This window comes from Gobio gobio (genome assembly GCF_949357685.1).
Source record: "Gobio gobio genome assembly, chromosome: 16".
Taxonomy (NCBI): domain Eukaryota; kingdom Metazoa; phylum Chordata; class Actinopteri; order Cypriniformes; family Gobionidae; genus Gobio; species Gobio gobio.
In genome coordinates, this window is record NC_137109.1 from 10,832,721 (window position 1) to 10,859,736 (window position 27,016).

General features: G+C 40.0%; 2 protein-coding genes across 3 annotated transcripts; both read right to left on the bottom strand.

Moving 5' to 3' along the window:
• Window positions 1–338: 338 nt before the first annotated feature.
• LOC307140238 (protocadherin alpha-C2-like) lies at window positions 339–2,696 on the bottom strand (the record flags this gene model as incomplete). The annotated part of the gene is made up of 1 exon (XM_079839580.1): window positions 339–2,696. Exon 1 carries the CDS (start codon window positions 2,628–2,630, stop codon window positions 339–341), a length of 2,292 nt encoding a protein of 763 aa, XP_079695706.1. The 5' UTR covers window positions 2,631–2,696.
• Window positions 2,697–18,536: 15,840 nt separating this feature from the next.
• Window positions 18,537–25,153, bottom strand: LOC307140228 (protocadherin gamma-A6; the record flags this gene model as incomplete). 2 transcript variants are annotated; one of them, XM_079839568.1, is made up of 5 exons in its annotated part: window positions 18,537–18,892; window positions 19,977–20,095; window positions 20,566–20,624; window positions 22,634–22,747; window positions 22,841–25,153. In XM_079839568.1, the coding sequence occupies 5 exons, from the start codon at window positions 25,151–25,153 to the stop codon at window positions 18,537–18,539; spliced, it is 2,961 nt and encodes a 986-aa protein (XP_079695694.1). The 2 variants fall into 2 exon arrangements, with proteins under 2 accessions (XP_079695694.1, XP_079695693.1); XM_079839567.1 differs by having other exon boundaries at window positions 22,634–25,153.
• Window positions 25,154–27,016: the final 1,863 nt, after the last annotated feature.

A 27,016-nucleotide genomic window follows, 5' to 3' on the forward strand; every position in this document is an offset into this window, starting at 1 on the left:
ACCTGTATTTTGAATTACACATTGCATTAGTTTGTGGATAATCTCATTAAAACATTAGTACTGGATAATGTGCATGGCACAAAATTACCAGTACATTTTCCGTTTTTATTTTTTACAGTGTGGTAATTTTCTGCCAGGACTTTATTCAGTAATTTTACTGAAATTTCCGTTAACCCTTAAAACACAAACTAATGCAATGTATAATTCAAAATACGGGTAAAACACCTGTAAAAAACCAATACGGAAAATCCCTTCATTCATATTTATACAGTACACTGTGCCCCATTTTTACGGACTTTTTTTTACAGTGTCATTATTATATTTGTATAACATATAGTCTATTTTCTTACCTGTAGAGTCGATGCAGCTGAGTCGCTGGTCTCGGTCATTCCTGTGCTCCTCGGTATACTGGACACGATGTATCTCGATCCCTTTGGCACAGGCTGTCTGACCACCAGCTTTCCTTTCCTCGTCTCTGCTAGAAATAAACTGTACCAGTAGGCATCGTTGGAGACCAGAGTGGAGTCCGCGATGGTCGAGTTCCTCTCGCTGATCACACTGTTCCTGCACGAGGGAGCCGCTTTGCTGGGCTTCGCTTTCTGACACTTCAGCACGATGGTGACCAGTATAGTGATGAGTAAAAGAAACGAGACAGAGCCCAGTCCGATCACCAGATACAGGTTTAAATCTGAGAAGATGTCATATTCCAAAGGCACCTCGGTATAGGTTTTGAGGGCGGTCTCCACCGTGGACAGTTTGATGGTGACTGTAGCAGAGAGCGCGGGCTCTCCGTTGTCCTTGGCGATCACCACCAGCCGCTGGTCTCGCGAGTCTCTGTAACTGAACATCCTCATGGTCCGGATCTCTCCGTTGTATTGATCCAAGCTGAATAACGTGGCGTCAGTGTTCTGGAGGAACTGGTACGTGATTCGAGAGTTGTGCACTGAATCAGAGTCTATGGCGATGACTTTGGCTATCAGAGTTCCTTTATCGGTGGATCTCGGGATCTTTTCCTTCACCTCCGAGCCTTGCGCGCGCCATGGAGACACTATAAGCGGTGTGTTGTCGTTCTGGTCCATGATAATAATGTGAACGGTCACGTTACTGCTGAGCGGAGGAACACCAGAGTCTCTGGCCTCGATGTGGAAAAGAAACTCCTTCTCTATCTCATAGTCAAACGTCTTTAGCGCGTAAAGATTACCGTTCTCTGGGTTAATGGAGAACAGCATGGACATGGAGGTGTTTACTATTTCCCTCTCGATTATAAAATAAACTAGATACTGATTTTCATTGAGATCTGGGTCTAAAGCAGTTAAAGAGCTCAATAAAGCTCCAGGCGCGTTATTCTCTTTAACAGGGATCGTGTAGAATGTCTGTGGGAACTGCGGTGCGTTATCATTGACATCTAGTAAATGCACCGTTATAGTTTCATTATCAGACAAGGGAGGGTTCCCTTCATCGGTCACAAGTAGCATGATATCATATTCTGGGATCGTTTCACGATCTAATGATTCTGACACCAATAACTCGTAGAGGTAGTCAGAGGACTTGTTTAAAATAAACGGCAAGGACTTGTTCATTATAAGATTTACCTTACCGTTATTTCCCGTGTCTCTGTCACTAACACCCACCAGAGCAATAACAGAGCCGACTGGGATGTTTTCGTCCACGGTGTTCTTAAGGGATTTGATGGTTATTTCTGGATAGTTATCGTTCATATCTTTAACATACACAGTCACTCTGCATTGACCAGAGAGAGGAACGGGGCCATTGTCTTTAGCCTCAACGAACATCTCAAATATTTTCATATCTTCATAATCAATTGTGCCCTTAACTGCTATTTCGCCAGTATTTGAATTCAACGAGAACATCTCCTGCGTTTTCTCAGAAGTATAAAGCGTAAATGAATATGTAAGGTCAGCGTTCGGGCCTTCATCAGCATCAGTAGCGTTTAAATTAATAGCAACAGTGCCAGCTGGAGAATTCTCGCTCATATTCAGAGAGTAAACTGCCTGGTCAAACTGAGGGGCGTTGTCATTTGTATCTTGCACGCGCACAATAATATTAGCTGTGCCAGAGCGCGCAGGGACTCCGCCATCAATTGCAGTGAGTATCAGATTATGAACAGCCTTCTCTTCCCTGTCTAAAGCCTTCATGAGGACCAAATCGACATATTTTGTCCCATCGCTACCAGAATGTATATCAACGGTGAAATGTTCACTCTCACTTAATTTATAGGTCTTGACTGTATTGGCACCAACGTCCGGGTCAAACGCATTGGGCAAAGAGAATTTTTCTCCCGGTGACGCGGACTCTGAGACATCTAATTCAATCCTGTCTCTTCGGAAATGAGGAGCGTTATCATTAATGTCTGTGATGCCCAATTCAATGTTGAAAATACGCAATGGGCTTTCAATTATTAGGTCTAATTTTAAGAAGCACGTAGTTTTTGTATTACAAAGAGATTCCCGGTCCATTTTCTCAACAATAAATAGCTCCCCTGTCCTTTTATTAACATCTAGATATTTTTTGTTTTGGAAAATATCAAGTTTTACCTCTCGCTGTGATAGTCCACTAACATCCAGCTCCAAATCAGCAGCTAGATTTGCAACGACAGACCCGCGCTCCATCTCCTCCGGTATGGAATACCGCGTCACAGACAAAGCCGTTTCCCATGTCGCCCAAAGTACAAAGAAAAACGGAGCCCACCGTCTGACTGGCTTCATAATCAATTCCAGCAGAAGACACAAAATCACCCAGAAAATATCAGTCAGATGGAGTCACTATTCGTGTTGCTCCTTGAAATACCCCTCGTGTTCAGTCTTCTTTATAAAAAATATTAAAATACGGTCCAGCTGAAAAGGATGCTGTTCTCAGTACCAGGATTCTGGTATACTGTGCAACATCCCTTTAAATTAAGCCCGTGTGTGATTTACTGGCCAACAGCGACGCGCTGAGACAGAGACAAGAACTGCATATTTACTGGATGAAAGTAATACACAGAAGAGACAGTCTTGATGTTCTTTTGATATAGTTTTATATTGCTCATGAGCGAAAATGATCGAAGCCTTTTCTATATTAAACATATCACAACTTCCTCGGTCTCTCACTCTGTATGTGTGTGTGTGTCTGTCTGTGTCTGTGTGTGTCTCTTTATTCTCCCTTTCTCCATTTCATTACTGAATACAGTAATGCTTTGCATACTTGGTGTGTATTTTTTTATTAAATGTATTTATAGGATGATACAGCATACCATCATTACATCAGATTATGCAGCAGAGGCTCTGTAGATTTCTACCCACTATCCAGCTGCTCTCTTATGCCAGAGTGTAATTTATTACAGTATAGATTAGACTAATTGGCCACTGCAAGCATGACTATTGTCACGGCAACAGAGGATAGATGGGTGAAATCAGATAACACTTTATTTATAAATGCTGAGGTTGGAGGTGAAGCAGGAGAAACACAGGTGTATCTGAACACTGAAGATAAGTTCCGGATGGTAGACTGTAGGTAACTTGCATGTTCTGGGTTGCAGGGGCTGAACTGGAGACGATGGCTGATCAAGAAGATCCTCAACACGAGCAGGTAAACGCCTCAGGTAAGTATTGCAGTATGCACTTGAACATGCATTAGACAAGACCAGACACTTGTGAGGTGGAAGGTGACTGCGTAAATAGTGTGATGAGGAGGGTGATTGCTGGCAGGTGCTGGTGATGGTGGAGTGTGTGCAGGTGGTGAGCAAAGAGGATTATGGGAAGTGTAGTGCTGAGGGTGAGTGAGCTGGTGACTGTTACTATCTTAACAGTGTCTCAATCAGCTCCCTAGTTCAGTCCTAATCAGTGCCCTGACTATTGAACTAGCAAGCTGATTGAGACGCACCCTTCGTCTTTGTCTCAAGCCAGGCTTTCCAATCAGCTTTTGTATATTATAATGCATTTTTGGATCAAAAATTAATTAAATAGCATCACTGTAAAATTAAGTAGAAGCCGATACAGAGCGTCTGCATTAAATATGATATAATAAAGTAATTCTGTATCATTCCTGTCAAATAAACAAATAGACAAAGACTAAGATAGTGATATTGAAGTGACCAATTAACATAAGACTGTAATAAAATACACTTTGGCAAAAGAGAGCAGCTGCTCATGTCAACATCTCACTTTTTGACTTACCTCTCTTTCGGTGAACTTTGACTGTTTCAGAAACACATTCTCTTTTGTTTCTCTCTCTCCCAGGAACGGATGTCAGTCAGATGAATACAGGCTCCCTGAAGATTTTGTAAGATTTTCTTACATCAAAAAAAGGGGGAAAAAAGACAGAGAACTGCATAAGGATTTTAATCCTTATAAACATATTTTTATCTTTGTTACTTTTGTTTTTGTCTGCATATAGTCAATTTCACATTTTATCTTAAAGCAGTAAATAAAATAATAATAATAATAAAATACAAAAGTTAGTTAAATAATACATTCTCATAACTAAAAGCACAAAAATATCATACAAATTGACAATTACCATTGCACACCTGTAGGTAATAGATAGGAAAGAGGATCAAAAAATTACCAAAATCTCAAAAGTTAAAGGAAATCCCACATCGATACTTGCGAAAGATATCAAAAATGTTTTATTGGCAACATTTCGGTCTCATGATCTTCATCAGGCATATACAAATCATATTACTCAAACTCCATCACATTTAAAAAGATAACACGACCAATCACTGCAGAGAACCATTGATTAGTAATCACGCTCAATGACTGAATATATCATTAGCAATAAGCATTAGCAATACTTTAACATGCCAATGAAATTCTCAAGCAACTGTAATCTTGGTCATTGCCATAGTTTGGTGGATTTTGGACTGAGCTGGGGCCTGTTTCAGAAAGGAGGTTAACCCTGTATGTTAACCCTGAAACGAGGGAAACTGAGTTTTCTGTTTCAGAATGGGAGGTATGTCAAACCCGAGAAAGCAGGATAAATCAAGCCCGTTTCTAAAAGAGAGGTAACTTATACTTATACCTAACCTGGTCTGGAGCAGGGGCCCGTTTCAGTAAGGAGGTTCAACCAACTCTGAGTTTAAACCTGAACTCTGAGTTGACTTACTCTGAGATGGGAAACTCTGAGTTTTGGGTTTCAGAACAGCTCAATTGAGGTAGTTCAATAAACTTTTGAGTAGACTGACTCTGAGTTAAGCACATGCACTCCAACTATGAAAAGCCACGATCAATGGAGCTCCGAAATTATGATTCACCATGGCAGCAGCACCAAACTAAAAGACGTTTGCATACTTCTGGATCAATATGTAAGTTTAATTCTTAATTATTTTAATTAAGTTTAATTTTCATGGTATCCAAAAGGCAAAAAAAGAATGTGGCAGCAGCTAAAAATGCAAAATAAAAACATAATTCAATCAGGTAAAGCTTTAAGCATAAAATGTTCATGGGTGTTGGTTTAATGACTTTACAAACATTTGACATATTAAATAAATATCATTCAGTGTCCAATGTGCAGCAACTTTTCCCACATAGTGATGACGTGTTTTAATGGTCATCAATATCGTAAATCCTGCAACGTTTTTTGTATTTTTTTTAAATGTATGTACATTTATAACACTAATACTTTGTACTATATTACTTTTGCATCAAATTACAAAAAACAAGTTACCGCTGCTGTGAGAGTGTTTCTAATACAGTGTGTATGGGAGTGATGGTGAAAAATTACATCTTTCTCTCTTTCCACTTCTGTTATCAAACTCACTCTATTTTTTCCCTCTTTTTGAAAGTTGTTAAATCACTATTGTGGAGTTTTTCTTTTGCTATTTGAGCAAATGGGGACACAAAAATATATATTTAATTTATACTTTCATTCACCGCTATAAATGTTAACCCTATGACGACTTCCGCTCTGAGAAACCCAGAAATGTGAAAAGGCTCTATGCTCTTTTCACATAATGAAATGTTCTCTGATCCCACTTGTTACATTTATTAATCAGGGTAATGACATTAACATTTTACTTCTACTCAAAGGCCAGCCAAACTCCAGCACCACTGACAGATGAAGAGGAGATGGAGGAAGAATATTAACATCCTACAGGAAAAAGAATAAAGTATTTGTAGGAAATAAAGATGACCATAAAAATTGTAAATAAATGTATTTATCAGCTGTGGTGGTGGTTATGGCATATATCTCGTACTACCATCTGGCAGCATTCTTCCATTCCATACAATAATCCGTTTTCAGAAAGTGTGATGATGGGAATATGAGCGTCATCAATGCATCAAACCACTGGAAATCCTAAAGGAAATTCTAGTTATCAGGTTCCTTCTAGAGGTTTATCAGGTGAACGTCAGGATCCTTCCTGTATAAAAGGACATGCCATTTTTGTCACTTTGACAGTGTCCTCATGATGAAAATATGAGCAATGAATGAATGTACCTCCACTGCAAAGAATGCTTTTCTCACTATGTATTTTTGTCAAGTGGCAGATAATTTAATTCGTTTTAAGTAAACCTGGCTTACTTTAGATTTAGATTACATTTATAATTTGTTGATATTTGTACTTGAAATACGACCAAAATACTCAGTAAAAAAAGCATCTGTGCAGTTTGAATGAATGAATAAACTATTTAAACACAGCTGGCGCTTTAAAAAAGGGGAGGAGACTGAAAGAAACTCTGGGTTTACCAAAGAAAACCTGCTCCTGACCAGGTTAGGTTCACAGAGTTACCCTGGTAACTGACTCTGAGTATAAGTTACCTCTCTTTTAGAAACGGGCTTGATTTACCCTGCTTTCTCGGGTTTGACCTCCCATTCTGAAACAGAAAACCCAGAGATTCCCTTATTTCAGGGTTAACATACTCAGAGTTTTCACTTAACCTCCTTTCTGAAACGGGCCCCAGGTTTTCTTTGGTAAACCCAGAGTTTCTTTCGGTCTCCTCCCCCCTTTTAAAGCGCCAGCAGTGTTTAAATACTTTATTCATATTGTCCACCATATTTATCCACAAATGCTTTTTTTTTTTGTTTTGTTTTTTTTGTCATATTTCAAGTACAAATATCAAAACAAGTATAAATTAAATCTAAATCTAAAGTAAGCGAAGTTTACTTAAAACAAGTTAAATTATCTGCCACTTGACAAAAATACATAGTAAGAAAAGCATTTTTTGCAGTGCAGGAACATTCATTCATTGCTCATATTTTCATCATGAGGACACTGTCAAAGTGTCAAAAATGGCATGTCCTTTTATACAGGATCCTGACGTTCATTTGATAAACCTCTAGAAGTAACCTGATAACTAGAATTTCCTTTAGGATTTCCAGTGGTTGGACACATTGATGACGCTCATATTCCCATCATCACACTTTCTGAAAACGGATTGCTGTATGGAATGGAAGAATGCTGCCAGATGGTAGTACGAGATATATGCCATAACCACCACCACAGCTGATAAATACATTTATTTACAATTTTTATGGTCATCTTTATTTCCTACAAATACTTTATTCTTTTTCCTGTAGGATGTTAATATTCTTCCTCCATCTCCTCTTCATCTGTCAGTGGTGCTGGTGTTTGGCTGGCCTTTGAGTAGAAGTCAAATGTTAATGTCATTACCCTGATTAATAAATGTAACAGGTTGGATCAGAGAACATAGACCCTTTTCACATTTCCGGGTTTCTCAGAGTGGAAGTCATCATAGTTGGGTTAATTTCTATAGCGGTGAATGAGAGAATACATTAAATATATTTTTTGTCCCCATTTGCTCAAATAGCAAAAGCTCCTCAATAGTGATTTCACAACTTTCAAAAAAAGGAAAAAATTGAGTGAGATTGACAAACGGAAGTGAAAAGAGAGAAACCTAATTTTTTTTTTTTTAATCATCACTCCCATAGACGCTGTATTAGAAACACTCTCACAGCAGCGGTAACTTGTTTTTTGTAATTTGATGCAAAAATAATATAATACAAATTATTAGTGTTATAAATGTACATACATTTAAAAAAGAAAAATTAAAATACAAAAAAGTTGCAGGATTTACGATACTGATGACCGTTAAAGCGGTCAAACACTGTGAAAAGGGTATATGTGGGAAAAGCTGCTGCACATTGGATACTGAATTATATTTATTTAATATGTCAAATGTTTGTAAAGTCATTAAACCTACACCCATGAACATTTTATGCTTAAAGCTTTACCTGATTGAATTATGTTTTTATTTTTTATTTTTAGCTGCTGCCACATTCTTTTTTTGCCTTTTGGATACCATGGAAATTAAACTTAATTAAACTAATTAAGAATTAAACTTACATATTGATCCAGAAGTATGCAAACGTCTTTTAGTTTGGTGCTGTTGCCATGGTGAATCATAATTTCGGAGCTCCATTGATTGTGGCTTTTCATAGTTGGGTTGCATGTGCTTAACTCAGAGTCAGTCTACTCAGAGTTGATTGAACCAACTCAATTCAGCTGTTCTGAAACCCAAAACTCAGAGTTTCCCATCTCAGAGTTCAGGTTTAAACTCACAGTTGATTGAACCTCCTTATTGAAACGGGCCCCAGGTTTGTTTAGAAAAATGGTAAAACAATGTTGTCTATCAGAAAGCACACTGGCCAAACTCAGGCCTCAAAGTCAAGAACAGCCTAATATTTTCATGTCCAGTATAAACTGACACAATAGAGTGGACATGTTATGCTTTACACTATTGAATAAATATTCTAAAAATGCGGAAAAGAGAGAAAAGTTATGACTAATGCTTTGTTCTTTCCCTCCAAGAAATGTATATCATTTCTGTCAAATAATGTGATTTAGGTCATATGCTGAAGATTTTACACAGCAAGTAGCATCAATGTGTAATATACTCTCACAATAAATTGTATGTCAAAGAGAATAAGTGAATGTATATGCCAATACTCAAAATTGCTTATTCATAATTATATCTTTTATTTAATAAAAAGTTGAGAAAACATGATTGGGGACATTTTGGGTAAAATCAAATGCTTAAATTAATATTTTTAAAATAATTCTTAGGTAGGAATCATGCATATATGCACAGAAAACAGTTTTACACGAAAGTTGATTAACATTTTGTATAAAATATGCATTATTGTTTCATGGGGACATCAAATCCACCAAACTGTTTTGCTTCTTGTGCTTGTTGGCATGTAATGCAGGCGACCTCTAGTGGTGGTTTATGAGACTGATTTCCCACTTCACTGCTGCACATTCATACAGAAAATATCAGGTCAAAATGTTTCCTTTTGTGCATATTGTCTTGGATAATGTTTCTTAAAAAAATAAATGTTTAAAGTAATAATAATTAAAATACAAAGTACAAAAGTCTGAGACTACTGGTGAAAATGTGACTTCTGACCACACCCACACACCACACACGCACACGCACACACACACACACACACACACGTGTTTGTGTGCAGGTGAGGTCAGAATAGTCACATTTTCACCAGTAGTCTTAGACTTTTGGATTTTAAATATTGTTACTTTTGTTACGTCCTACGGGTGTCTAGGGGTTGTTTTAGCAGAATGTAACAAAATTAAGGATTTAAAGAGCATGATTTTGGGCCCTGCCACAACACCACTATCCTTTTTTAACAGTTTTATTAGAGGGTAGCAACGTATAGCCTGGTTTCTTTGAATAAAGAGTACAACTTAGGTGGGAAACAAAGACTTAAGAAGGGGGCAATGCCAAAATAACAAACAAAAGTTTAGTCTACCCTGGGAGTTCTTAGTAAGTCTCTCAAAGAAAAAAAAATCAACAACAGAAAAGTACACTGACTCCCTCTGTAGCCACAAAACAGGAGAAAACAGGGGATTCTAAACTAAAAATGGCTCCCACCTTCCTACAGTTTACAATAAATAAATAAAGAAAAGAGGAATAACAGCTTAAATGTTAAACAAAGAAACAATGTAACTGTGCAATGGCCCAGTTATAGTCTAGGACATGTCACAATATGGCAACAGAACATTACGCTCAAGTGTTTAGCAGGATGAGCAACTAGGCAACAGTGCTCATAGGCTAAAACATTCAATAGTGAGCAGCAGTAAGGCTTTAAACTTTTAAACCAAAGGAAAGAAATGCAGTCAGTCATACTACATACAACAGCTTCAAGACTGGACTGGACACAGATCATGTTCTGGAGAAAAGTTCTCACTGGCTGAGAGTTCTGCTCTGCTTGTTTGCTGCTTCCCTCCTGGGGCCTGTTTCAGAAAGGAGGTTAAGTGAAAACTCTGAGTATGTTAACCCTGAAATAATTAAGGGAATCTCTGGGTTTTCTGATTCAGAATGGGAGGTATGTCAAACCCGAGAAAGCAGGGTAAGTCAAGACCGTTTCTAAAAGAGAGGTAACTTATACTCAGAGTCAGTTACCAGGGTAACTTACTCTGTGAACCTAACCTGGTCAGGAGCAGGTTTTCTTTGGTAAACCCAGAGTTTCTTTCAGTCTCCTCCCCCCTTTTAAAGCGCCAGCTGTGTTTAAATCATTCATTAATTCATTCATTCAAACGCCACAAATGCTTTACTTACTGAGTATTTTGGTCGTATTTCAAGTACAAATATAATACTAAATCTAAAGTAAGCGAAGTTTACTTAAAACAAATTAAATTATCTGCCACTTGACAAAAATACATAGTAAGAAAAGCATTTTTTGCAGTGCAGGAACATTCATTCATTGCTCATATTTTCATCATGAGGACACTGTCAAAGTGACAAAAATGGCATGTCCTTTTATACAGGATCCTGACGTTCACCTGATAAACCTCTAGAAGTATCCCAATAATTTGAATTTCCTTTAGGATTTCCAGTGGTTGGACACATTGATGACGCTCATATTCCCATCATCACACTTTCTGAAAACGGATTATTGTATGGAATGGGAGGATGCTGCCAGATGGTAGTACGAGATATATGCCATAACCACCACCACAGCTGTTAAATACATTTATTTACATCTTTATTTCCTACAAATACTTTATTCTTGTTCCTGTAGGATGTTAATATTCTTCCTCCATCTCCTCTTCATCTGTCAGTGGTGCTGGAGTTTGGTTGGCCTGAGTAGAAGTCAAATGTTAATGTCATTACCCTAATTAATAAATGTAACAGGTTGGATCAGAGAACATAGACCCTTTTCACATTTCCAGGTTTCTTTGAAGCTGACGTCGTCATAGTTGGGTTAACTTTTATAGCGGTGAATGAGAGAATACATTAAATATATATATTTGTGTCCCCATTTGCTCAAATAGCAAAAGAAAAACCCCACAATAGTGATTTCACAACTTTCAAAAAGAGGGAAAAAATAGAGTGAGATTGATAACGGAAGTGAAAAGAGAGAAAGATGTAATTTTTCACCATCACTCCCATTGACGCTTTATTAGAAACACTCTCACAGCAGCGGTAACTTGTTTTTTGTAATTTGATGCAAAAGTAATATAATACAAAGTATTAGTGTTATAAATGTACACATACATACAAAAAATACAAAAAACGTTGCAGGATTTACAATATTGATGACCATTAAAACACGTCATGTGGGAAAAGCTGTTGCACATTGGACACTGAATGATATTTATTTAATATGTCAAATGTTTGTAAAGTCATTAAACCTACACCCATGAACATTTTATGCTTAAAGCCTTACCTGATTGAATTATGTTTTTATTTTTAGCTGCTGCCACATTCTTTTTTTGCCTTTTGGATACCATGAAAATTAAACTTAATTAAAATAATTAAGAATTAAACTTACAAATTGACCCGGAAGTATGTGAATGTCTTATTGTTGGGTGCTGTTGCCATGGTGAATCATAAATTCAGAGCTTGGAGTGCATGTGCTTAACTCAGAGTCAGTCTACTCAGAGTTGATTGAACCAACTCAATTCAGCTGTTCTGAAACCCAAAACTCAGAGTTTCCCATCTCAGAGTTAGTCAACTCAGAGTTCAGGTTTAAACTCAGAGTTGGAACCTCCTTATTGAAACGGGCCCCAGGCTGGTAAGGTGCAGCTGGGGTGTAATCAGAGTGAAAGAGTGGGAGGGGCCAGAGGAGAACAGGAGACACGTAGAGGGAAATATACCATACCACAGTGCAACATACAATTGCCACAAAAATAAATACACTATAAATATTTCATTTTTAAGAAACATTATCTATTATTAATTTTGAATATCAGGATTAACACTCTTTCCACATAACATCCTAATATTGTGTTGGTCCCCCTTTTGCTGCCAAAACAGCACTGACCTGTCGAGGCATGGACTCCACTAGAGCCCTGAAGGTGTGCTGTGGTATCTGGCACCAAGATGTTAGCAGCAGATCCTTTAAGTCCTGTAAGTCCAGCAGAACATTGCCCAAAGCATCACACTGTCTCTGCCGGCTTGCCTTCTTCCCATAGTGCATCCTGGTGCCATGTGTTCCCCAGGTAAGTGACGCACACGCACCCGGCCATCCACGTGATGTAAAAGAAAACGTGATTCATCAGACCAGGCCACCCGTTGCTCTGTGGTCCAGTGCTGATGCTCACATGCCCACTGTTGGCACTTTCAGTGGTGGACAGGGGTCCGCATGGGCACCCTGACTGCTCTACGGGTATGCAGCCCCATAGGCAACAAACTGCCATCCACTGTGTATTCTGACACCTTTCTATCAGAACCAGCATTAACTTCGTGAGCAATTTGAGCTCCAGTAGCTCGTCTGTTTGATCGGACCACACGGGCCAGCCTTCGCTCCGCACGTTCATCAATGGGCCTTGGCCGCACATGACCCTGACGCCGGTTCACCACTGTTCCTTCCTTGGAGCACTTTCGATAGATACCGACCACTGCAGAACCAGTTTTGGAGATGCTCTGACCCAGTCATCTAGCCATCACAATTTGGCCCTCAACCATTTTGTCAAACTCGCTCAAATCCTTACTCTTGCCCATTTATCCTGCTTCTAACACATCAACTTTGAGGACAAAATGTTCACTTGCTTCCTAATATACTAACAGTATTATACTATCCCACCCACTAACAGGCGCTGCTGAAGAGATAATCAGTGTTATTCACTTCTTAATGTTATGTCTGATCAGTGTATACACACAGCATGTGTAATGGCTGGCTATGATGTCAATGTCTGACAGAGCAGCTCTGCTACTGGTTTAAAACCAAACAGGGTGGAACAAAGGGAGAGAGTTCAGACTGGTGTTGTCATAGTAACAGAGCTAAAATATTCTGTCTAGGACAAGGAGAAGGACAAGGTCAAACTGTAGATGCACTATATGCTGGAAGTCAAAGGTGAAGGGTGAATCTCAGACACACAATAAAAATTACCTCTTCATCTTTATAGTTCAGTTTGTACATTTGAACAAAGCAGACACATGACTCTAAAATTTATAAAAAGCATGATGTGAAATTAGTGTTGATTAATTCAAATAGATCATTGATTATTCTAGATTTAATCACGTGCCCGGCTTCTGCTCCAACATGTGAGGTCAGATATACAGTTCTTTAACATTCAAGAAAATGACACACTTCACCTTCAAGTTAAATTACACGTAACAAAATAATAATAATAATAATAATAATAATAATAATAATAATAACTACACTATATGCTTACGAATACCAGTCTATTAGCTAAGACGTGTTAGCTACTGGGTGACAGTCAAATCACCTGATTAATATTCATGAGCAAAGTTTTGAAGTTTTTTTCCCTAGATTGTCCCTACTTCTCAAAAGGATGTCATTGTTTGAATGTGACTCTGTTCTGTAAAGCTGAGCTCCTCTAATTTCTGATCTGTAGTCTAGAGAGGGACATGTCTAAATTGCTCATCTCCTCACCTCCGGTTCACGGGCCCTCAGAGAGATGAACTTCGATTTAGAGAAGTGTGTTAGCGCCATGGAGACCGTTTCTTCATTAACGTTTGTAATCTGAAAGGACACACGGCAAACCTAATTACCCCTCTCAACTGGGCGATACTCATCTATTGACATTCTGAACTCATTTCCCCGGGAAATTAAAATGGAAAGGGCGCGGGAGAGATTGCGTCCAGGTGTGGCATTTTCAGGGGGAGCCAGATTCCCCCCGTGGGCCCGTCTGTTTCCCCGTCTTTAATTAAAATGATATTTAGACGATGGAGTTTTGTGTTTGTTCAGTTAATGAACCAAGTCTATTCTCTGTGGGAGGAAAAAGAGAATATAAGAAAGCTCATTAGAATATGTTAGCATTTGCAGTGTTTACTCAGTGCATGAGAGAGTGGACTGGGTCATTTTTATTCTTTTCTTTGTGCTGAGAAATGTCTTTTCATGCAACTATGTAAAGATAAGTGTCGAGAATTAATTAAGACAACAGAGATGTTCAGTTTGTAGCCTTAAAACCTGGATGAGAATTGGCATTTTTGAACTAACTGGGTTCCCTCTGGAATTCCCTGCAGGGGTTTGTTTTTATGTCTGTGGTAAACATTACTTTCATGTTTTGTTCTACAAAAATAAACACACAGTCTATACACAAAATGGGAATTTTCAAGCACCTTCGGTTCTTTAAAAACAGAAGTTGCTGAAACAAACTATGCAACTTTAAAGTACGATATTTCAAAATTCATTTATGTTGTAGGGGCATGAAAGTAATGTTAACCACAGACCCTTTTTTTTTACCCACAACTTTTGAAAAAGGCCAAAAGTTTTGGGACGCCTGCCTTTACATGCACATGAACTTTAATGACATCCCTAATCCGTAGGGTTTAATATGGAGTTGGCCCACCCTTTGCAGCTTTAACAGCTTCAACTCTTCAACTCCACAAGGTTTAGGAGTGTGTTTATGGGAATTTTTGACCATTCTTCTAGAAGTGCATTTGTGAGGTCAGGCACTGATGTTGGATGAGAAGGCCTGGCTCGCAGTCTCAGCTCTCATCTTTCATCCCAAAGATGTTCTATCGGGTTGAGGTCAGGACTCTGTGCAGGCCACTCAAGTTCCTCCACACCAAACTCACTCATCCATGTCTTTATGGACTGACGCTTTGTGCACTGGTGCGCAGTCATGTTAGTACAGGAAGGGGCCATCCCCAAACTGTTCCCACAAAGTTGGGAGCATGAAATTGTCCAAAATGTCTTGGTATGCTGAAGCATTAAGAGTTCCTTTCACTGGAACTAAGGGGCCAACCCCAACCCCTGAAAAACAACCACACACCATAATCCCCCCTCAACCAAACTTTACACTTGGCACAATGCAGTCAGGCAAGTACCGTTCTCCTGGCAACCGCCAAACCCAGACTCATCCATCGGATTGCCAGACAGAGAAGCGTGATTGGTCACTCCAGGGGACACGTCTCCACTGCTCTAGAGTCCAGTGGTGGCATGCTTGACACCACTGTATCCCACGCTTTGCATTGCACTTGGTGATGTAAGGCTTGGATGAGCTGCTCGGCCATGGAAACCCATTCCATGAAGCTCTCTACACACTGTTCTTGAGCAAATCTGAAGGCCACACGACGTTTGGAGGTCTGAAGCTGTTGGCGACTTCTGCTCACTGTGCACTTCGTGGCTGAGTTGCTGGTGTTCCCAATTGCTTCCACTTTGTTATAGTACCACTAACAGTTGACCGTGGAATATTTATTAATGAGGAAATTTCACGAATGGACTTATTGCACAGGTGGCAAACGATCACGGTCCCATGCTTGAATTCCCTGAGCTCCTGAGAGCGACCCATTCTCTCACAAATGTTTGTAGAAGCGTCTGCATGCCTAGGGATAAAAAATAAAATAACACATTTCTTATATGGTAACTGGATGCCACTCCAATGCAATGTGATGTTGTCATGTGACAACAATGCAGAATACTACTGTAACTTACATTTTGAAAAAAATATTGATACGTATTGCATACTCTCTTACTATTTTATATCATATATATTTCTTATAAAATATGAATCACAACACCGCAGTTTTATTTCAGAAAAAAATATTTATTTCTCATATTTTATGTACATATTTGGAATGAATGGATTTTCACATCCTGTTCTCTTGTATGAGGCAGTAATGTGTCTAAATGCAGATCCAGTCATTCCTACGCGAGTAATCATATTGAATTGATCCATTTCATTTGGTGAGCATCCACTTCCTCCTGGCCCATAATTCAGCCACATCATGACCACTGTGTTGATATAAACACCATGTGCAAAAGGCGTGTAATAATCACATTTTGGCTGAAATGATTGTCAAAGTAATAACAATAGGAAAATATAAAAATAATAATGATATCCAGTCTTGTATTAAATCTCAGGCCAGGCATCTCATTGGTAATGACCTTTGACCTTTAGACCTGGTGTGACTGAGCTGACCAAGCAGATGCAATTACAAGTAATAATAATAACAGATTAAGTTGTATTCTATCTCTCATATAACAGGACAAGTAAGTTTCTCCGCTTCAGTGGGATAATAAGAGCCTGCTGCTCGTCTCCCTGTGAGCATGTACAGTCAAGTTCCTTTAAATATCTGTTTATTGTCACTATCCTATCCTGAGGAACAGAGCCTCTGTAGTACAGTAAAATGGGCCCCTATGACAGGACATATGCCCTACCCGGCTAACCCAGCAACCCGAACGTTCTCAGAACGTTGACTAACGTTCTGGCAATTTATGAACAAACGTTCTTCCAGTAACATTAATAGGATGTTTGTTCAGAGTTATCTTTAACAATGTTAGCACAAATAGGCTCTTTATACTTTGTTCATGGAATGTTTTTATGTCACTACTTTTTTCAGAACATCCAGAAAACATTCAAGTAACGTTCCCATAATGTTTAGAATGATAAAATGGAATGTTCCTGTAACAAAAAAAAATAAAAAATAATGGAACATTCTTAGAGCACATTTTTGTTTGCAGGGTATGAGCAGACCTGAATGATGAAACACACACCATGTGAGGGAAAAGTGCACCTTAGAGTGAGTGTGAGCACAGCGGTGACGCACAGAACCATCATAGCGTCACTGTGACGTCATAGAGATTTAGTTCCCTGCCTGTCACATGACAAGTAGTCGAAACTAGCCAACATCTAAAGCAACTAACCACTGTTGGGGTGGGTTCATCTGAAATAGAGTGCAGCAGTCGGTTCTGGGAGTCAAAATTCCAATTAATTTTCTCCACAGGGGAACTCATTTTTAATGATGACTTATAAACCTTTAAAGACAGACCTACTGTGAGTTACTAGGTTGTTAATCAATGGTATTTGTTGTTGTTAAAGCCATCATAACACATTATTTCGACTTATTTTTGAAATAATTGTGTTCAACAGTTGAAGTCTACAAAAAAAAAATGAAAAACTACATTACCCATGAGTTTGCAGAGAAATCTCCACCAATTAGAGAATCACAACAAGAAAATCATCATCAACAATCTCCCTATGCTTTCAAACTACTATAAATGTACTATACTAATAAACTATAAAAGTTTATATATATATATATATATATATAAACAGTATGACTCACTTCATCTGATATTTGATGGTCAGAGCAACCATCTGCATGTTTCATGAACATTATGAAATTAAATCATGTTTTGGAGGCAAAAAAAGATCAATATTTGCAGATCTGTCAGGTTCTAATAATTTTGGCGACCACAGTATGTAAATATAACAATATATATATAACATTATATATATATATATATATATATATATATATATATATGTTATATATATATTGTTATATTTACATACTGTGGTCGCCAAAATTATATATATATATATATATATATATATATATATATATATATATATATATATATATATATATATATATATATATATATATATTTGTTATGCATAAACATTTATAGTAGTTTGAGAGCATAGGAGATTATATCACCTACAGTATATACTATATATTTATAATATATAGTATATAGGGGACATAATTGATGTAATTCAATTATATCATGTACAATGCTTCATGGGATTGTAGTTCTTTCCCTAACTAAAGCTGTCAAATACACAAAATATTGTACCTTTGTCTTTTTGTCCGATTTTCAAATACTTTTTGGCTTCAAATCAAAGTTTGCGTTCATGGTTTCTAACTCTTTAACAAAGACTTTTCTTTAAGAACTCTATCGCTAAACTTCTAGAACCAATGCCACTGAACAAGTGGTCAGCACTGTTGCACTCTATAAATCTCTGCAAATGACAAAAACAAAAACTTTGTGATAAGAATTTCTTTTCTGCTAAAAAAGAATCCTTTTTACAGACAGAAATACACACATTTCCACTTCTGAATGACTCTTAACCACTTTCAAAGATGTGAAATGGCAAATCCAGTGATCATAATATCCACCTGGTATCATTTGAAAACCGTTTTGTTCTCAGGTTGGCTAATACAAACCTGTCCCCCCCGAATCATGGAAGTTGCATTGCATGTGCAATATGCATCAGATGGTCATTGAGTGGACTGTGGCGGTCCTTGAGCCATCTGAGGCTGAGACTACATGATGAGTGCTATGCTTTGGTAATAATAACAAGTCACTCTATTTGTTCATCATCACTGCTTAGGTCCTTTTGTCTTGTTTTATTCATTATACAAGTCATTGTTGATGACATCCGGCCCTGTGTCGTCACACGGGTCATAGCTGCTGGGAGAGATGAACCTACGTTTCTTGCCAAAGGTGGAGAATGAGTTGTGGACGTCGAGCTCGCTGCGGTAGCTGGGCCGCAGGGTGCAGAAGCCGGAGGGCGTGCCGGGGATGTACACGTTGTGCTGGTAGTCCGGTGGAGGGTGCGGGTGGGTCTGCGGCGTGGCCTGCTGCTGCTGCTGCTGCTGCGGCTGCTGCTGCTGCAGGTGATGGGTGGAGTTGTGTGGGGGGGTGTAGTGAGGCGTCCACGCCCTCTGAGAAACCCCACCTGCTGGAGAATGCATCCGGTACTCTGGATGGTTAAAAAATAAATAAAAAATAACTTGCACTACAAGTCAAAAGTTTGGAATAATTACTACTGTTTTTGAAAGTCTCTTCTGCTCACAAAGACTGCATTTATTTGATTAAAAAAAAATACAGTAAAAACAGGAATATTGTGAAATATTATTACAATTTAAAATAAATATTTTCTATGTGAATATATTGTAAAATGTGATCTGTCAGAAATCATTCTAATATTCAGATTTGCTGCTCAAGTAACATTTCTGATTATTATCAGTGTTGCTGCCTAATATATTTGTGAAAAACGTGATACGTTTGGGGAAAGAAATGAACACTTTTATTCAGCAAGGATGCATTAAATTGATAAGTAAATGTTACAAAAGATTTCTATTTTAAAATAAATGCTGTTATTTGGAACTTTCTATTCATCAAATAATCCTGAACAACAAATAATCAGAGTTTCCACTTAAAAATTAAGCAGAAAATTGAAACAAACATTGAAAATAATAAGAATTTGCATTAATAATCCAGCAACAATAGTAATTGATAATAATTAAGCATTTCTAATCTCATTGAATACTTGAGAAATTATGCTAAAAATTCTGCTTTGCATCACAGGAATAAATTTCATTTAAAATAGATAAAATTTTTATAAATAGAGTTATTTTAAGTTGTAGTAATATTTTACAAACTTAGTATTTATAACTGCAGGCTTGGTGAGCAGAAGGGACTTTCAAAAAAATTAAAAATAAAATAAAATAAATAATTTCAGACTTTTGAACTAGTGTAAATGCTACACCAGAGCCCAATGGCATAATGGCATAATTTACCCAATTATCTGGCTTTATCTGTTTCATGTCAGATCATTCTTTTGCTGTTTCATATAAATAAATAACTCTGGATCAAGTCTGAGGTATGATATTTGTTGTACAAAATAAATAAATAAATCATGCAAGTCTCTTCAAGTAATGTTAACCACAGACATTTACCCACACGCAAAAAAAATAGCTCTGTTTCATATTGATTGCTAAATGCATAAATTACTATACACAGGATCAAATAATGTGACGTAGAAAAGTTTAGCTGTACTGTACCTTTCGAGCGGGTTCCCCAGGTCCAGTACTGTCCGGTTGCCATTTGACCCACATAATTCTCTGGTTCGGCCTGCATGGCTTTACGCATCAGAGTGCCATCCATGTTCATGGAGTTACAACTGCAAACAGATCATGAGAAAAAAGCCCAACCTGAGATGTAATGAGATACTCCAAAACATGTAGTAAACAAATGCACGTGTGAAAGATCATTGTCTGTTTGCTGTCACTGAATGAAAAACTCTATCTATCTATCTATCTATCTATCTATCTATCTATATATCTATCTATCTATCTATCTATCTATCTATCTATCTATCTATCTATCTATCTATCTATCTATCTATCTATCTATCTATCTATCTATCTATCTATCTATCTATCTATCTATCTATATATATATATATATATATATATATATATATATAACACATTGTTCTTAAATATATACATGTGTAGGTATTCAAATATACAAAATAATAATAACTATACACACACCTATATTATGTAAATACAAAGATTTATTTGCACTACTAAAAATCAGAAATCTATGGTGTATCCTCATTTAGAGACAAGTGAACGTCTGTTTTACCTTTTCAGGGAGGAGGTTTGGTTTTTGGTGAGGGCCCAGTCAGTGTTTGCTTGTTTCAGCTGCAACACAGAAAAATCAGAACTGAGAATAATGAATGATTATATGTAACAAATAGGATATATACACTGTAAAAAAAAAAATACACATCAATTATTGGAGTATGTTTTACAAAAAAATACTATTTCAGTCTTTCGGAAAAATGTGAAAAATGTGAACAATGTTTCTATTTTCAGTGTATAAAATTGCTACATATGTTCAGGAGGCACTTTTTAAAGACATTCCTTTAACTGAATGCCTCCTTGTGGCCAAAAGTTTGAATTGCATGTCATTTCTTTCAGAACTGTGGTGCCTTGAGCAATGACTGTAGTGTCACGGTCTTCTCTTTCATCCTCAGAGACGAGGCGGGGGTGGAGGAGGAGGAGGAGGAGGAGAAGGAGGAGAAGAATGGGGGTGTTATTTATTCCATGTCAGAGAGAGAGAGAGAGAGAGAGAGAGAGAGAGAGAGAGAGAGAGAGAGAGAGAGAGAGAGAGAGAGAGAGAGAGAGAGAGAGAGAGAGAGAGAGAGAGTATGGATTCCACGCTCTATTAATTCGCTTAGAGACTTTCATAAGGAGCGCGCCATGTAAGCTTATTATTAGAACGGTTCTTCAAAATACCTTCCGTAGATAATTAGAGCACCGACATACGATTTTAATCTTCAAAGGAAACCGCAGCGGGCAGGAAATTAATTTCGAAAACGCATTTAACTGTCCGCGAATTCAATTTAATTTAATTTCTCGTGTTTTATTTTAGAAACTCCCGTGCGTTCGCATTTTCCACTGCAGCTCTGGTGAATTTATAAAGGATTCTTCAGTTTTAATATATTCCCAGATGAAATCCTGTTTAAGATCTGCTCAATAGCTGAGTGAACACAATCAGTTTGAGTTATACCCTCTGTGTTGGCCAGTGACATAAGAGATCTTAAGAGGCAAAATTAGGGTAAATAAACGATGATTTTATAAATGTTATATTTGAGACCTTAAGCACACATTCTATGGACATCATTGATTGTAATTCTCTCAATGGACGAGTTGATTCTTCACAAGCTGTATGAACTTCACTGACCCACGGCAAGGTGACACCTGTCTCTCCAACAGGTCACCCTGACAATTGAATAATAACTGAAGTGAGCACGTTTACGTTTTACAAGCCTGACGTTTCCACCTAGTGGATATTAACAGAACACACACACACAGCTTCTTCCTCTCTCTCTCTCTGGTTCTCATTCTATGAGGGCAAAGTGGCAGAATCTACAGGCGCGACACGTCTCCATCGGCTCCTGCTCGCTCCCTAATGCTTTCATTTCCCAGCCCCATTATGGAAGAAACCAGTCAGCGTCAGTGTGCCATTGTGTACTGGATAATTAGCTTGTAGTGTGTGTGTGTGTGTGTGTGTGTGTGTGTGTGTGTGTGTGTGTGTGTGTGTGTGTGTGTGTGTGTGTGTGTGTGTGTGTGTGTGTGTGTGTGTGTGTGTGTGTGTGTGTGTGTGTGTATATATATATATATATATATATATATATATATATATATATATAGAGAGAGAGAGAGAGAGAGAGAGAGAGAGAGAGAGAGAGAAAGAAAGAGAGAGAGAGAGAGAGAGAGAGAGAGAGAGAGAGAGAGAGAGAGAGAGAGAGAGAGAGAGAGAGAGAGAGAGAGAGAGAGAGAGAGAGAGAGAGAGAGAGAGAGAGAGAGAGAGAGAGAGAGAGAGAGAGAGAGAGATAAAAGACGCGCATTGTCTTCGGTTGCTCTGGGAGATGCTGCTGTCTAGAGACGCTCGTTTACTGTCAATCAAGGTCATTGATAGACTTGAGATATATAATACATTTCTTGTCAAATAATTAGCGCCCTTCAGTTTTTTCTTCTGTGTACTATTTATAGATAAACGATAGCCAATTCATCTCGTTTCATAAATACATAACTCACACTTCACACAAATGATAGCTGCCCTTCACTAAAGTGATTCAAAAACTGACAAACTCAATGAACAGGAGGATGTTAAATAAAGAGAGAGAGGGTGAATGTCGCTTTACCTCGTTCGGTGTAGTCGCTCCGTTGTTCACGGATGAGCAGCGGCTCTGCGAGCTCAGCGCCAGGTTATCCGCTCCTCTCGCCGCGTTATTTCTCGGTGTGCCGGGACTGCAAGGCTTGAGAAACATAAAGTCGCTCTTTGCAGATTCGGGCGTCAAACACACTTTGTAACAGTACGCTTGAGAGAGATTTCCTGGATTGCTGTTTACCTCCACGCAGTTCGTGGGCACTTTGGCGCCGGTGGAGATCTGCAGGTTGAGATTAGACTTTTTGAACACCTCGGCGGGCGGCTCCGGTTCAAAGCTGCAGCAAGCGGCACCGAGCGAGGAGAGCGCGTAGCCGCCGAGGGAGTCGTGGTCCTTGTAGCATTTCACGGCCGCCAAAACGATGATGGCCACGAGGAAGATGAGCGAGACGGTGCTCAGTGACACGATTAAATAGAGCGCGAGGTTAGACGGGGGCTGGGGGCTGAGTGAGAGGTCACCGAAATCGGACAGCGACTCCGGCACGCTGTCCACCACCGAGAGAATGATGGACACGGTGGCCGAAAGCGGCGGCTGCCCGTTGTCCTTGACAAGTATGACGAGTCTTTGCCTAATGGCATCTTTGTCCACGAAGCGGCGGATCGTCCTGATCTCCCCGGTGTACAGAGCCACGCTGAACAGCCCGGGATCTGTCGCCTGCAGCACCTGATATGACAGGCGAGAGTTTTGCCCCGCGTCCGCGTCGAGTGCCGTTATTTTAGCCACAAGGTATCCAGCATCCACCGATCTGGGCACCATCTCAGTGGCCACGGTGCCGTTTCTCGGCAGTGGTGACAGGATGACCGGTGCGTTGTCGTTCTGATCCAAAACAAAAACATTGACGGTGACGTTGCTGCTGAGCGGCGGAAAACCGGCGTCCTGCGCCTGCACGCGGATCTGAAAGTTCCGGAGCTGCTCGTAATCAAAAGAGCGCAACGCATAGATGTTGCCGTTATCAGAATTGATGGATACATAAGTGGACACGGGCATGCCCTGAATCTGACCCTCCAGGATGGAGTAGGACAAATACGCGTTCTGATTAGAGTCCGGATCGAATGCGGTCACCGAGCAAATGGAAGCGCCCGGGGCGTTATTCTCGGTCACATATACAGTATACGAGGGCTGAACGAAGCGCGGCGGGTTGTCGTTAATGTCAGACACTTGAACCAGAATCGTCTTTCTGGTGGACAGCGGCGGCGAGCCCAGATCGCGCGCCGTGAGGGTGATGTTATACTCCGAGACAGACTCCCTGTCGAGAAACTCGCTGGTCACGAGTGTGTAATAGTTTTTAAAAGAGGAGTGCAGCTGGAACGGCACGTTTCCGGGGATCTGGCAATCCACAGCCCCGTTCTCCCCGGAGTCGCGGTCCATTACACTGATCACAGCTATCACTGTGCCCGGTGGCGCGTCCTCCTGAACAGGTGTTGACACAGAGGTTAATATGACCTCAGGCGCATTGTCGTTCACGTCCAGAATATCAACCAGCACTTTACAGTGCACGGCCACGGCGGAGGGACCCTTGTCTTTCGCCTGAACGTAGAGCTCATACACGCTGGCCCTCTCATAGTCAACGATTCCCTTCACCCGAATCTCACCCGAGTGAGAGTCCACGCTAAACAGCTCCCGCACCTTCAGAGGCGCGTGCCCGCTGAACGAATAGGTGATCTCTCCGTTTGCGCCTTCGTCCAGGTCCGTGGCGTTCAGCTTGAGCACGAGCGTGCCTCTCGGTGCGTTCTCCACCAAGCTGACCCGGTACACGGAGCGGTCGAACACGGGTACGTTGTCATTCGCGTCCAGCACAGTTACCGTGATCTGAGCCGTGCCCGAGCGCAACGGGGAGCCACCGTCCACAGCCGTGAGCACCATCTCGTGCGTCTTCTGCTGCTCTCGGTCCAACGGCGACTGCAGAACGAGTTCGGCAAACTTGCTGCCATCGTTACGGGTCTGAATGTCCAGCAGGAAGTGTTGATTAGCGCTCAGTAAGTATGAGCGGAGAGAGTTTGAGCCCACGTCAAAATCCTGCGCGCTCTCAAGCGGGAACCGGGAGCCAGGCGCAGCAGACTCCGTGATCTCCAGATTAAACTCGCTCCACGGGAAGCTGGGAGCGTTATCATTTACGTCCAAGATCTCCACCTCTACTCTGTACAGTTCCAAAGGGTTCTCAATAACCACCTGCAAGTGCAAGAAACAAACGGGACTTTGTTCACAGAGCTCCTCGCGGTCAATCTTCTCATTCACAAACAAAATCCCGTTCTCCAAATTCACCTCTAAATATTGTTTTCTTGCCCCAGATACAATCCGGAATCTCCGCGAAGACAATTTGGCCACGTCCAAACCCAAGTCCTCTGCGATATTTCCAACGAAAGCCCCGTGCTCCAACTCCTCGGGAATTGAATAGCGAATCTGCGCCAAAACCCGATCCAGTGCGCACGCACACAAGAGCAGACAAACAACCTGCCCTGCCAACGTCCATCGCCTCCTCGGAAGCCTCCGGTCCATTTTTCTACAATCTGTTATTCTCAGCTGCGTTCACAGAGAAGATTCATGTTCAGCTCAAACAGTTTTAAAAACATTTTCTGTACACAACACGCACTTGCATTATTTTCTAAAGTGGAATAAAAATCATTTTAAAAAAGTGCTCAAGTCGATTTAAACGAGAATGGAAATTCGCAGCAAACTTGGAGTTTCTCTTGGGTTGTGCGCTTTGCGCGCAGCGCAGGCAGTGTGTGAGCAGGAGAGGCGAGCGCTTTGATTTTCCAGTGTGTTAGACGCTTTGAGGAGTGTGTGAGACGAGAGAGGGAGGTGGTGTGTGCGCGTGTGTGTGTGTGGTGGGGAGGAATCATATTGGCGGATGGCGACATGAGAGTACAGAGCATAATCACTGTACCGACACATTTAACTCGAGAGTTACAGAGTGCGCGTAATCACCATGAAATAACTGAGACAGTAATCTACGAATTAATACTTCATTTCTTATAGCGCAGTGCAACTTTCCATTTCTGAAAAGCGTAAGTCCATAGTTTGTAAATCTAATACACTAGTAGGGACCTTGTTTAATGGGGTGATTATAGCTTCATTCATTCATTCATTTCAGGTGGATTTTGAACACAACCTCAAAGAAAAAAGAAAAAATGGTTTATTAAAATACCCGATTATTGTACTTTTTTTTATGTGACTTCAAAACGTGACGCCCCTGCTCTTTCCATTCCTCTAAAAAGGAGGTCCAGTATACGTGACCTGCTAGTCTTGTAAGTTCTTGTAAGAACATATTTTCGTATGATCCTGCGCAACAAAACAGATCGTGTGACATACGATTATGGATTATGGAAGTTATTGTTTTGATGGGACAAATCCAAATCGTGTCTTCTGAAAGACTGACACATGTTCGCCCAAATCTAATCTTTAATTTTCATGGATAATCCTCATGACTCTAAAACCATTTTATGCACCAGTCGATGATGCGCGCTCCCCACGAGCATCCTCAGAGGAATGTTCTAATTAAGAGCGCGCACGACTCTCTGTCAGACACACAGTCTATCTCTCCCTCGTAGCAGACACACACACACACACACACACACACACACACACACACACACACACACACACACACACACACACACACACACACACACACACACACACACACACACATTATTGAGTGGTTTATACGGGGACTCTCCACAGGCGTAATGGTTTCTAAAGGCCTATTGTACAAACCGTATATTGTGTCCCTACACTAACCCTACCCCAATAAACACCAAACTTTTGGCATTTTTTGAATTTCAGAAAACACTGTTTAGAATGTTTTTAAGGAAGTGTCCTCATAAACGTTGAAATACCCATGTCATTATACACATTTGTTTCCTCGTAAACCACATACACATTGTTGCAGTTTCACGAGTTCACACTTAGCCTACAAATAATCAGATAAAGTAAAGTATGCGTATTTGGCGTGCTGTCTGAGGAGAGCGCTCCGCGAGCTCGTTATTTTGGCCCGAACCCAGAGTACTCCCCCTGTAGTATCTCTGGTTAGGATAGTAACCTGGCGAGAGGGGTGAGGGAAGAACCATGCTGGAGAAAACTAAAAAATAAACCAGTTTTGATGTGGTTTGCTGTTTTGAAGTGTGTTTGGAAGCCTTGTCAGAATGGCTGACCATGGTCAACCACCAACTCGGGTCAGGTGAACGCCAAATTACCATCCTAAACTGAGACCAGCAAACCACGTCAACGCATATTTTTAGGTTTTCCGACATCTCTTGACCCCTCTCGTCTCTGCAGGGAGGTGAAATCCTCCAACCAGGTTTAAATAACCGCAGAACACAATCTGCTGTCAGATTTAACCTCCAGCAGATGGTAAAGCTC